Here is a 14901-nt window from a genome sequence, read left to right on the forward strand (position 1 = left end):
CCGGGTAGGTGCTTCGTGATCCCCACTCGGTAGTCACTAAGAACGGGTTGGTGCTGTGTGAATTCCACCCGATAGTCATGAAGAGTGAGATGGTGCTGTGTGAACGCCATCCGGCCGTACCTCCGGTAAGATGAGGCCATGACGTTTAGTAGGAAACAACAGAAAATGTGAGGAAAGAATTAAGAGAAATACATACGGGGATAAACAGATAGAGGGTTTTACTTACTGAGCATTATTTTGTGCTCACCCCGTTATTTTCCTTTGTGGATGCAGGATCTAGGTGATGATGCAGTCGGAGGGGTGTCGGCAAGCGAGGAGAAATAGCTACACTGTTTCCCCTGTTTTTGTCTTTTAAAATGGCTTTCTGTAAATGATGCTCTTTGTGTATAAAAGACTTAATACTTATAATAAAAAGAAAAGTTTTGGGCCTATTTTCTATTGTTATTATGCATGCATTGTACTAGCTTACAGCAGTTGTTACAATTCATTCTGAAATAACCGAGAGTAGTAAAATGTTAAATATCATTCTATCCATGAAATTACTTTAAAGAACTATTTCTTAAACACATACTCTTTCTGTAGAGAATGCACCTCCCCAATATCTAAATTTATATAAATTCTAGAGGTCAAGGTTGTATTTAGATATAATCGCCCTGTATGGAAAAAAACATAAATTAGTAATCGAAAATATATCAATTCCATATAATATATTTTTATTACCTTGGAAATCTTTAACATTCATTGAAGTAACCATTATGACAATTGGGCTGGTACTCGCTGATTGCAAACCTTCACCTATTTCTTCAGAAAACTTTCCCCATAACATAATGTCAACTACTTCCCTAAAATTAATATCAGTGTAAATTATTTAAAGTGGAAGAAGAACAAAAAATTATTAACAAAAGAACTCACTCTGCCATCTGCAATCTGATGTCTCTTTTTTTAGTCTTCGTTGATTTGATCACTTCAATTTCTCCTATTGCATTCAAACTCCAATGATATATGAATATAATTTATCGTATTTGATGTACAAAAATATTTCTCACACATTTAAAATATAAATATTCAAATTAACTGTACTTGATAATAACCTTGTATCATTTGTCCTATTCTGAATATCATCAAGACCATCAAAATCAAATTTATATCTCGGAATAACAATCCTTGGTTCTTTTAATTCTTGTACAATCGTGATCATGAGAAATTGTATACGATATCTTCCCTCAACCAGTCTGTAAGAGGCAGCAGATGGTATAACTTTTATATGTTTGATCAAATATATCGATCCTTCATGAAGCTGATTTTTAAATTTTAAAATCCTATTCTTTGGTATCGAGCCATGCATAACTTGATTCTAGAGAACCAATGAAAACCACAAATTTCAACAAACCCCTATAAATCGCAAATAAAAATCTTTACATTATTTTGAGAGTATATTTTATACTTGTTGATCAATCAAAATCATTTCAAGGCTCATAAGTTCGTCACCCATTCTGAAATTCCTACACTCCCACAATCTAGATACTCTGATAGTAACTATCCAATCATCTCTTGATTCATCAATATCTTTATGAAAATTATTAGACATTGTTATGAATTGCTTGCAAAAAGAAATTCATCTTTAATACAATTAAATAAAAGAAATAACGATACCCAATGGAGATTTGACAATTAAAGCAAATGTTATAATCTAATTCATACTATAGATATTTCTTATCACAATCTAATATTATGCGGGATTTTTTTATTCGGCACTGTAATTTTAAACTCCAGAAAAGAACTTACTGATTTACAATCGTCACTACAATATTGTTCATCAATTTCTTTACTACAATTCTATAATATTATTATATGCAAATTAGTAGCTTTTGTAGATGAATTCATAACCCAACATATGTAGTATTACAATAGAAGAATGCAAATAATTGAAGGTATCACATTTACCTGTAACAGGAACTATATCTGAATTATGCCAGCAAATCTATTTGTTTTCTTTTTTTTTATGAAACAATGATCTGATGATATACTTTCAAGTACCTTTACTTATTCCTCTTAATCGTGTACAAAAACATAAACAACCACATATATATAACAAACACATTAATTTCAAAAGTTATGTATAAAATCTTTCACATTCAGATAAACACTCTTCACACTTCGCATTAATTTCGCATTAACGATAATACATAGCAAATACAATGTATCGATCTCTTCCGAATAAATATCTATGCACAAAATTACATCAACTTCAATAACACTTAATGAGAACACTTTAATGAGAACACTACATTAAGAATGACATTAAATAGCAGAATACCAAAGATCATCATAATACCGAACGCATCAATCAAAAAGGAAGTACATAAACTCATAATTAAACCAAGATTCTGATATCCTGACCATTAACAATAATATCATGTTGAAAGTATCACACAACAGTACAATGCATCAATCAATTTTGAATAAATATATATCTATAAGTATTTGCAGTGTCAACTAATGCACCTATAAAATTATTAACAGTACAAATCCAACACATCAAAGAGGAACAATTGTAAAGCAACAAAACACGATAATAACAAACTAACACTGTTAAGAATAGAATTAAAAATCAGATCATCGAACATGATCAAAATATCAAACATATCAATGAAAAAGTAAGTGTATTAACCCATCGGGTTGCACGATTAGTTTGACAGCTTGTTTGACAAAATTTATCCGCATAAAATACCATGATTTAAAAACCAGGGCTTTGACATATTGAATAAATTACAACACAGCAAATGGTTATTACAATGATAATGATAAACATTATCGTTTATAGACTGATACTGAAATCTTCATCTGGCATAAACGTCGAGCCACTTCAACTTTTTCACTAATATTATAGTTCGCCAACTTTGTTGATATAAACTCAAAGAGAAATTAAGCTACTCCATGTTTTATTAATATTATAGTTCAGCATCATTAAAAAATTGTCTAACGAATTGTATGGAATTCGTTGTCTAACCATTGTCCATAATTATAATTGTTCAAAGCCTACTGTGATCGGTAATTTCACTATCAAACCATCAATTTGGCTATAAAATGGTAATAGCGCAAATACCGATCCATAATTTACCCATATTTAAGAATGCTTAGAATTTCATCGAGACCTAGATTCTATTGCCGAACCATAATCACGATATAATTAATTACATTTATAATTTCTTATAACTTTTCTAGGAACAATGTTAAACCATGGATTTGGATACTCACCCATGATTTAAGGATGGACGAAATTTGGATAGCTTGATATACGAACTAATGATGTACAAATGCATTAATTTCAAGAGTTATCTATAAAACCCTTCACATTCACATAAACACTCTTCACAATTCACATTAATTTCGCATTAACAATAATACATAGCAAATACAATGTATCGATTTCTTTCAAATAAATATATATCCACAAAATTGCATCAACTTCAATAACACTTAGTAAACAACAAAACAATAATAACAAAATTAAATAACAATTGGAAGTTTTTAATTTTTTTAATTTTTTTATGTGGATAGCTGTAATTCTTATTTAAATCACATATGACACAAACTTATACTATTATGTGACATAAACAATACCATCTATTTTATCAACACTATAATAAAAACACAATATTAAGAACCACATTAAATATTATAATACCAAACATCATCATAATACTGAACACATCAATAAAAAAGAAAGTACATTAACCCATAATTAAACCCAAATTCTGATATCCTGACCATTAATACTAATATCACATTGAAAGTATCACATTACATTAAATATCAGAATACCAAACACATCAATAAAAAAAAAAAAAGTACATTAACCCATAATTAAACCCAAATTCTGATATCCTGACCATTAATACTAATATCACATTGAAAGTATCACATAACATTACACTGTACCTATCAATTTTGGATAAATATATATCTTACAGCAAATGGTTCATTACAATGCAAATCATAAAATTAATTGTTTATATACTGATACTGAAATTTTCAACTGAAAGAGACTTTGAGCCGTTTCAATTTTTTTATTAATATTATAGTTCGACACCTTTAAAAAACTGTCTAACAAATTGAATAGAATTCGTTGCCTAACCATCATCCATAATTATGATTCCTCAAAGCCTACTGTGGTCAATAACTTCACTGTCAAACCATCAATTTGGCTATAGAATGGTAATAAGGCAAACACCGATACATAATTCATCCATCATTTAAGAATGCTTGAAATTTCAACAGATGAAGGTATCATCGAGATCTACATTGCATTGTCGAACCATAACCATGATGTAATTAATTGCATTTATAATTTGTTTAAAAAACTCGATTTATTTGTTATAATTCATTCCCATTAAATATTATGATCCAAAAAGCACATCTTTGATATATTGCCTGAGTATTAATAAATACATAGATGATTACGACACATAGTTGAATACCTCAAAATCACCTTATATTGAATACAACCAACAAATCTTTACATCATTAAATTTCAAACTGCAAATGTTCATGCAGGTAAAATAACTTGCACAAAAGCAATTATCACAATCCAGCAACACTGAACCAGAATAACCAAATCTTATGTCGTGGACTTTCCCGTTGACTTGAACGAATCGTTGGCATCCACAATGACCAACTCCGATACAATAAGATTTCATTCATAAATCACAAAATCGAACCTCAACTACTTTCGAAGAATGCTACTCTATGACAACAATGCACCAAGCAGCACAAATCGATAATAGTAAAGGGCCGATTGTGTCACCTAAAAACAAAGCCAACAAAAAAATACTCATACAAGCCTTGTTAACATAAAACGTTCAGTCCCAAAACAAATACTCACATATCGACTAGAACAAATAAAGAGCATTATAGAAAAAACAGTAGAAAAATATTTAAACAAAATACAAACTATCAACATTTAATGTTAGTCAACATCAACAATACAGGGAAAAACTAATTGCCCATAGTATGAATATACCGACAACAAATAGTCACTATTCAGTCAAAACTGTAAGCCGATCGATTCATGTTATTTCATGTACTTCACACAGTTCAGTTGCAACCATAGACATTCCAAATCAATAACCTCACCAAAGACTTACTAAACACAACTTGATATAAAACACGATGACCATTGTATGAACACGTCAACTTTTTTCCCTGTAACCTGAAAACGAAATCAACAGAATCAACAAATTAACATCTCATGCCGGTCGATCGGCAAAATGGACTCAACAAAAAAATAACTCTACAAACGAAATAACAAACGCATATCCTCATCCCCTTGAAACCAATACAATAAAACGTAATCGATCTTCATGTCAACATCGTTAACGAACAATTGTCCATTCATATAAAAACTGGTACCTAGAAACGGCATCAACAAAAGTTAATTAATCTTCATATTAAAATTATCAAGGAATAGACTAACCAATCGGAAGGAATACAATTAATCAATCAAATAAATTGATCGAACAAAAACAATCATTCAATCTAACAATAACCGTTAAAATAGATAGGAGACATACTTACAATTTCACATTAAAATAGTTAGAAGATATACTTATAGTTCGAAAGCACAGATCAAAATAATAACTCATCTGACAGTGTCAATCGTACATCGTGCCTTTATTCCATGCCGATTCATGATCTTTGACTTGTAAACAACAACAAAAACATAAATTATAAAAAAAAAAAAAAAAAAAAAAAAAAAAAAAAAAAAAAACATAAAGAATAGATATATTACTGACACAAACTAACATGACTTATAAATAATTAACAAAAGATCAGACGTATTGTTAACATAAATTAACAAATTGCAATGATCTACAACTGAACATGCGCCCCTCTTATAACCCCTTATTTAGACCTTCTGAATACCAACGCAATTAAATACGAAGATAGTTTTCCAATGTCAATACAATGCAATAAGTAATAGCAATCCAATACACATGTATACTTGTTATTAATTCACATCTTTGGAATGTCAATGCAATGCACCTATATTATTGTTGTTGTTATTATTATTATTAATTCACATCTTTGGAATACCAATGCAATGCAACTGTATTATTATTATTATTATTATTATTATTATTATTATTATTATTATTATTATTAGTGCTCTACTTAGGATAGTCACTAAAATTTTATTAAATGAATTTAAATTACATTTCAACTTTTTCATCAATCAAAAACTGTTTGGTGCTAAAAAATTTCTTTCGAAGAAAATCCAGCCTTCAGCCGAGAAACAGCATTTTAAGATTTGTTAATGGGCTTTATTAGTTCTTAGGATAAACAGCCCAGTGGGCCATGTTTTAAAGTAGATTTGCCAAGTACGGCCCAAACCTTTTTATCACAAATTCACAATTAAAAAAACTCTTACCACCCTACATTCATCTTAGTTCGTTGTAGCAAACCAAATTGAAAATCTGATCACCAAGTCAATGATCTAGAATGCAGTACCATATAAAGAATTAAAAAGATGTTGATGCCAAATTTCCTATTTATTACATACATATCTTTCGAGAAACCCTAAGACAATGTTAATGAATATTGTTGTGCGAGGATGTGTGATTAACTCGGAGCAGGCAGTAGTTTGGAGACAAGCTGTAGCTCGGCGGAAATAGTGAAGCAGCCATCAGATTGGAGCGAGTTGTTGGGTAGTTATCTTCTAAATTGTGAATAAGCATTATCTCCTAAAATCAAGGAGAAGATCATAAGAACACTCCTGATAGTTTCGGCCACAAATTATGTCATGGATTACGAGATTAACTCCTGAAAATCATGCCCTAAAATTTCTCTCATAACTGTTGCAATTCAATAGTATAAAAACCCCTAAAAAATCATTGTAAGGGGATTGAGAAAACTAGAGAAGAGAGATTATTACTATAAGGCAAAAACATTTGAATAATATAACAGTGGACGTAGGCTTAATTTGAACTCGTTAAATCACTTTAAAAATCTCCTAACTCTTTTTTATTATATTTTAACTTATTACTTACTGATTTTTAGTAATTATGTACACATCCTACTCAATTCTTTCAAGGTCAATTGAATATGATGTTGTGCGTTTTCAGAACAACAAATACACACAAACTTTGCCCACTAGCAAATTGAGAACAACCTAACGAGTTTGTCAATGCACCAAATATTATTCACTCCTTGTAAAACTTTGAAATTTCTCAAGGAGATGACCACACTAATACGACTTTTGAAAAGTAGCAAGCAATAGTAGAGACCAGTCAGGAGATATTTCGACTTCCATTCCTACTAAATTTCTAGTAAGGAATCTAATTTGCCATACCAAAGACGAATATTGATTTTATAGTTTCAAGATAATTATTTTTAAGTAAAAAAAAATCAGTTTACACTCAAGAACAAACCAAAGAGCAATAAAATTATGTGATAGGATCCTCCATTGATTTAAATTCTAATTACGGAAACATGCATGTTTTATTCTTTGTAATTGAGATTCATTAAAATTGAATATAATAAATAATAATATTTTGATTAAATTATATAGGAAAGATAGGTGATCTAAGATCCTTTAAACTCAAAATCAACAAACTATGAATATTATTCTCAAGCATGAACCCAAGAATTTTTTTCAGCAAAACTTGGAGAGAAGGTGGCTTTGAATATTACTCTCTTCTAGCACCATGGTCAATGCATGTGGCCTATGAATTATCGATGGAGAAAAAAACAGAACAAATTTTGTACTGGTTATCTTCAAATCACTAGAACTTTTACATAGCCAATAATTCTAACATCTCAAGAAATTAGTTGAGGTACATATAAACTGACCATATATCCTTGGTAATAAAAAATAAAAAAATTCTTAATTTCTAACATTAGTTTCCTTTAAAGAAAAACTACATTTTCAGAACTAGGCTTTGGCCGGCAGACATCTTAATAGGCTTGGTTAATCCTTAAGATGAACAGTCCAGTTGCCCATTTTTGTGAAGAGAAATACTCCAAACCATTTTAAGGATATGATCAAGTATCTAAGGTTAATTAGTTTAAACACACCGCATTCCTAACAAAAATCCAGATATATTTTGCAATCTGTTTCATGAAAGGCAATTATCACAATTAACCAAAGTTTACTATCCCACATTCATCTTCGGTTCATTATAGCGAACCATATAGCAAATCGGGTCACTAAATCAATGATAAAAAATGTTGTATTGTGAAAAGTATTAGAAAGATGTTGATGCCTGATTTTTAATTGATTACATATCTTCTACAAAGATACGAGACAGTACTTTAATGAATCCGCACAAACGTTTCCCATCAAACAAGATGAGAACAACTTAAAGAGGCGGTCAGGCCTTCCCACCAAACAAGATGAGAACAACTTAAAGAGGCGGTCAGGTCAATACACCAAAAAATATGCATTCTCTGTAGAACTTTGAACTTCCTCAAGGAGACGACTACGTCCTAATACGACTTTTGAAGCCAATCATTCACGGAATCTAATTTGACAAAACCGAAAACACGATTTATTAATTATATAGTTTCAAGATAATTATTTCCAAGTAAAGAAAAATCATTATACTTAAGAACAGAAGAAAGAGCCTTAAAGTTATGTGTTAGGATCATCTGTCGTTCTAATAAGTGAAAGAGCAAACGACTTTTTCCCACCCAGGTTTGCCTTAGTAAGACTTTTCCACCCAAAAAGTTTAAAAATACCACTTCCCCACCCAAAGTTTATATTCCGACCAATTGTAGGCCGAATCTGACATCTTGGCAACCTTAAAACACCGTCATTCTCTTTTCCAATCATCACTCACCAAAACCCCTCAAACCTTACTCCCGTTGACCCCACCAATCGCAACAATTGAGCGATTTGTGAAATGCGTATCCGCCCCTTCCAAGTCAGATTCCAATCAATCTCAACTATCAAAATCCAACCTGCCACCACCAAAAGACTCATCGATATCCCCTCTTCAAAAAACCCAATAGCCTGGACAGAGTTTGCTCTCTGTTTGCGGCAGAATTAGAAAGTGTATTCTAGGTAGGAAATGGAATATAAACTTTGGGTTGGAAAAGTGTTATTTTGAAACTTTTTAGATGGGAAATTGTCATTAAGGAAAACCTTGGGTGGGAAAGGGGTATTTCAGACACTCAGCTAATTGAAATGGCTATGAGGCTTCAAGCTTCTGGACAACACTTCATTTCGGTAGTGAAAGAGGAAGTGCATATAAGTAGTGAAGAAAATAATGAATGGAGTCTTGAAGAATTTGAGAAGAGAATGGAGGGAAAACGTCTGATAATAAGGGGATGGGCACCCCAGATGGTGATTCTAGATCATGAAGCCGTTGGGGGGTTCATGACTCATTGTGGATGGAACTCAACTCTGGAGAGTGTCGCTGCTGGGTTGCCAATGGTCACATGGCCTCTCTCGGCAGAGCAATTTTACAATGAAAAGCTGGTTACTGATGTTCTGAAAATAGGAGTGGCGATTGGAACCCAGGAATGGTCAAGATGTTTTGAAGCTAAAGAGACAATAGTGAAGAGGGACGATATAAAGAAGGCAGTGACTCTGTTAATGGTTGGTAAAGAGGCAGAAGAAATGAGAAACCGAGCCAGGGCACTGAAGGAGGTGGCAAAGACTGCATGGTCTTTTAGCTAAAAAGGGACGATATAATTTTGCAATGACCATACGTTATAAAATTTGGGTTCTTTGGAATCCAGCCATCTCAAACATTCATGTTCACTAACGGAAGCTATTTCTCCTCGTTGTGCTTTGTCATTGATGTCCGTGTTGCAAAGTGAAACAGGGCCAATATGCCATGCCTTCCTTCCCATAACTTTCCAGTAGTGGTCTGAGTAAGCTGGTTCCAGCTCATAGAAACTGTTAACCACAATCCCATAGCTCGTAATCTCCGCCTGTATAGCTTGTTCCACAAGCTCAGTTAATAATTCGTTCTGCGTTTCTACTTCCAATTCATAACTTGTTAGTTGTGATCTCGTCAACGTTCTTTGGTCCGGAAGACCTGGTACTGGGAAGGGTTCAAAGTCAGATGTAATGATTTCATAAGGCTGATGCTCCCTTAAGCTATAGTACACACAGAGAGGAAAAAAACCAGTTCCATGGAAACACAGCCTTGGAATCCCAAACTTGGCAGCAGAATCTGAAGCCCATGTAAATAGCATGTCTACCACGATGCAATTGGGGTGGCATTCTTCTAGAAGTTGCTCAAATGGTTGTTGGAGAAGGCTTATGGCCTTACAGAAATTGATTTCCATTTCGAGAGAATTGATGGAATTTGCATTCTCACTTGATTCTGGAAGCCCTGCCTCTACTGTAGGAAATTTGATGCCTCGAATACTGATATCAATTCCTTCTTGCCTCCCTCTTTCGATTTTATTTGAGAATAGATGTGCATTTAGAGGTGTAGTGACAACTGTTACCTTCACACCATGCCGGGCAAATAACCAGGCCATGTCTTGTGTTGGAATCATGTGTCCTTGGGCCAAATATGGAAGGAACAATATATGAAGCTGACGTGACTGTGAATCCATGTAGCCTTGCAAGAAATCTTTTTAGAATTATGTTTTAGAGTGTCAAATTAAGGAGAAACTGAAAAGCTAATAGAAACTTAGTTTATTTCCCTTTCTTAGCAAGTGAAGTTTTTGGCTTGCTTTTTCTGTCACTGGTTTCGAACTTATATAGCACGGATTTGAAGGGAATCAGTCAAAAACATCATCCGTACATATTCTTCCTCCAGTTTAATCTCTATAATTCGATTGGTCACTTATACTGTTCCTTGGCCTATAAGAAACTAATAAAAACTATTATCCAAGCTTCTTCGTTGGTTCTGCTGGGGTTCTGCTGGCTGGTGCTGCTGGGTCAGTGGGTTAGTTTTCTGCTGGCTGGTGTTGCTGGGTTGGTGCTGCTGGGTTGGTTTTCTGCTGGCCGGTACTGCTGGGTTGGTGCTGCTGGGTTGGTTTTCTGCTGGCCGGTACTGCTGGGTTGGTCTGCTGCTGGTTGGTGCTGCTGATTTGGTGAAACTGTTGTTCTCTACTGGCTGAGGCTGCTGGTTTGGCCTCTGCAGTTTGGTGCTGCTGGTTCTGGTTTCTGCTGCTGCTCGGTTGGATATGCAGGTGGATGTTGTTGTTGGTTCTTCTTCTGATCACTGCAGCAGCTGATCTAAGCTTCGTGTGTTCTTATGTGCGAGCCGTAGTGTTTGGGGTCATCGTCCCTCTTAGTTGTCCTTCTTTATTCTTTATAAAATTACCTATTACTCAAAAAAAGTTTCTTGGTTGGTTCATATTAATGTGAGAACAATATTATATTTTGTTTGATTTTCAAGCTAAAAAAGGTCGTATTATAAATTTATAACTTTTTTGTCTTCTTGAGGAAGTTGTTTCATTTCGTTTTACAAGAGCATACATAAATATTTGGTGCTTTGACTTGTTAAGTTCTTCTCACTTTGCTTAGTGGGCAAGGATTGTGTTGATTCATTAACATTGTCTTCTCTGTAAAATATGCATTCTCTGTAAAACTTTGAACTTCCTCAAGGAGACGACTACATTCTAATACGACTTTAGAAGCCAATCATTCACGGAATCTAATTTGACAAAAATATAAATTATATAGCTTCAAGATAATTATTTCCAGGTAAAGAAAAATCATTATACTTAAGAACATAAGAAAGAGCCTTAAAGTTGTGTGTTAGGATCATCTCTCATTTAAACAATTTTTCACCCAAAAAGTTTCAAAATATCACTTTTCCACCCAAAGTTTATGTTACGACCAATTGTGGGCCGATTCTAACATCTTTGCGACCCCAAACCACCACCTTTCTCTTTCTGATCATCACTCACAAAAACCCCTCAAACCTTGCTCTCGTCGACCCTGCCAATCGCTAGCAATCAAGCGATTTGTGAAATGTGTAATCACCCCTCCCAAGTCAGATTCCGATCAATTTTGACCACCAAAAGACTCATTGGTATCCCCTTTTCAAAAACCCTAACAGCCTAGACCGAGTTTGCTCTCCATTAGCCGCTAAATCGCAAAGTGTATTCTGGGTAGGAAATGGAATATAAACTTCAGGTGGGAAAGTGGTATTTTGAAACTTTTTGGGTGGGAAAGTGTCATTAAGGAAAACCTTGGGTGGGAAAAAGTCGTTTACTCTAAGGGAGCGTTTAGCTCATATAATGTTTTGTTATAGGGGGATATTATATTAATGGAAAGGAATATCACCTTGAAGATTACTAGGCATGTTTAGAAAATGTGTTTGGTTGATTTGAATAAATTGGTGAATAATTTGTTTGGTTGGGATGATAAATGGGTGGGTACGTTATCTAAATTACTAAATTGCTCTCATTTTTAAATAATAATATAATTGTATTTTTTATTATTATTTTTTTAATCATTTCTTTTAACCCCCTACATTTGAAATTTTGTTAAAACACCCCAGCCATATAAAACTTTAATTTGTAGCAAAATCACCCTTACCTACCCCAAGCCACTACTGGCAACCAACCACCGCCAGCAGTTGACGGAATGGCTCACGACTGACTGTATATGGCCGGTCGTGCACTGGCAAAGTGGGAAATGGAAAAATGGCCAAATCTATGGCCATTACATGACCAAAGATGTAGCCATGAAACGACCACAAATCTGGCCGTGCCATTTCACAGCTAGATCTGTGGTCGTTTCAGAGCCAAATCTTTGGCCGTAAAACGACCATAGAAACATTAGATCTGGTTGTTCCCGACCATGGATCACAGATCCATGGCTAAAAAAGGCCTTATCGACGCACGATTGGCCAAATCCCGTTGGATGTGCACCATTACGACGATTGACGCTAGCAGCTAGCGGTGGTGAGTCACGGCTAGCGTTGGTCTTGGGTGGTTGGGGGTATTTTGTTAACTTTCAAACTTTTTGTGGCTAGGGTGTTTTAGATAATTTCTCAAATGTAGGGGGCTTGGGCAATTGTTATTTGGTAGACATTTGAGGTCCAAAATGGTTTTTAATTAAGGGCAAAATAGGTAGAAAAATCATATTACCTCGGTAATGTTTTAATCCCAAGGGTGGGGGAGGATATCGGATTACCCCAAACATTACCAACAGTAAACACTATTTACAATAAAAGATTCATGTATTGTTTTATTACTTGCAAACCAAACACCGAAATCTTGTAAAATAAACGAAGATTACCCCATTATCTTATATACCCCCGATCCAAATGCCCCCTAAGTGAAAACGTGCATGTTTCATGTTTGCAATTAAGATTAATTAAAATGGAAGATAATGATTTAAAAAAAAAAAAAAAAAATTGATTACATTAAAAAGGAATAATAGGTGGTCTAAAATCCATTAAATTCAAAATCAACAAAATATGAACATTATTCTCAAGCATGCACCCACCAATAAATTTGCAATCAGAACTTGTAGACAAGGTAGCTTTGAATGGTACTGTCTTCAAGCCCAAGGGTTACTACAAGTGGCTAATGAATTACTGATGGAGAGAAAAACAAAACACATTTTTTTACTGGTATTCTCTTTAAATTGCCCGTAGAATGAGATGAGCAAATATAAACATTGTTTATTGAGCATTTTCAGCTTCAGATAAAAACAACCATTAACAGAGTCACTGCCTTCTTTGTATCGTCCCTCTTCACTATTGTCTTTTTAGCTTCAAACCATCTTGACCATTCCTGGGTTCCAATCGCCACTCCTATTTTCAGAACATCTATAACCAGCTTTTCATTGTAAAATTGTTCTGCGGAGACAGGCTATGTGACCATTGGCAACCCAGCAGCAACACTCTCCAGAGTTGAGTTCCATCCATAATGAGTCATGAACCCTCCAACGACTTCATGATCAAGAATCACCATCTGGGGTGCCCATCCCCTTATTATCAGACCTTTTCCCTCCATTCTCTTCTCAAATTCTTCAAGACTGCATTCACTACTGGTATGCACTTCCTCTCTCATAACCCAAATGAAGTGTTGTCCAGAAGCTTGGAGCCCCATAGCCGTTTCAATTAGCTGATTGTCTGAAAATCGCGCCATGCTTCCAAAGCATACATAGAGAACTGATTTGGGTGCTTTGGAATCCAGTCATCTCAAACATTCATGTTCACTAACAGAAGCTATTTCTCCTGTTTGTGCCTTGTCATTGATGTCTGTGTTGCAAAGTGAAACAGGGCCAATATGTCATGCCTTCCCCTGTCAAGTTCAAAATGATACTTTTCCACCCTTTAGGTTCTAAATAATAGTGATTATTTATTAATTCAAATGTAAAGATATATTTTTTTCTTTGTTTATTTAATTAATTAGGAATATTGATTTTCTATGTTAATTAGTAAAAATAAAAAATATTATAAATAATAGTGATGAAATATTGATGACATTATAAATAAATAAATATTAAGATCATTTAACTTTAAATAATTTCATAACATTACTCCTAACTTTTTAGGTGAGGCTAACTATTTTTCTTTTTTTACTTTTTAATATTTGACCTTTTGACTAATTAAAAAATAATAAAAAATTTACACAGTAAAATATTTAAGGGTATTTTTGTCTTTTTAGTAAAATATTAATGGAAAACATAACAGAACGTAACGAAAGGTGGGAAAATGTCATTTTGAAACTTGATGGGTGGGAAAGTGTCACTAGCCGATGACTGACAGTCGCCAAATGATGCACGAACCAATCGGATCTAGCCCGATCATGCATTAATCTGGCGATTGCCAACTAACGGTGGTGACTGCGGCCAGTGGTGGCGGTAGTAGTGATGACGAAGGTGGTGGCCGATAGTTGTTGGCAGGTGGCTGAGTGTTATGGGTAAATTGTTTTAAGAACAAGGGTAATAATCTCTTAAAATTTTATTTG

The 14901-nt window shown here is 34.0% G+C and overlaps 1 protein-coding gene across 1 annotated transcript; it reads right to left on the reverse strand.

Annotated features, from left to right (window-relative positions):
* Positions 1 to 9678: 9678 nt before the first annotated feature.
* LOC116139666 (scopoletin glucosyltransferase-like) lies at positions 9679 to 10575 on the reverse strand. Its single transcript, XM_031425330.1, has one exon. It carries the CDS (start codon positions 10573 to 10575, stop codon positions 9679 to 9681), a length of 897 nt encoding a protein of 298 aa, XP_031281190.1.
* Positions 10576 to 14901: the final 4326 nt, after the last annotated feature.

The sequence above is a fragment of the Pistacia vera genome, unplaced genomic scaffold (genome assembly GCF_008641045.1).
Source record: "Pistacia vera cultivar Batoury unplaced genomic scaffold, PisVer_v2 Contig357, whole genome shotgun sequence".
Lineage (NCBI taxonomy): Eukaryota > Viridiplantae > Streptophyta > Magnoliopsida > Sapindales > Anacardiaceae > Pistacia > Pistacia vera.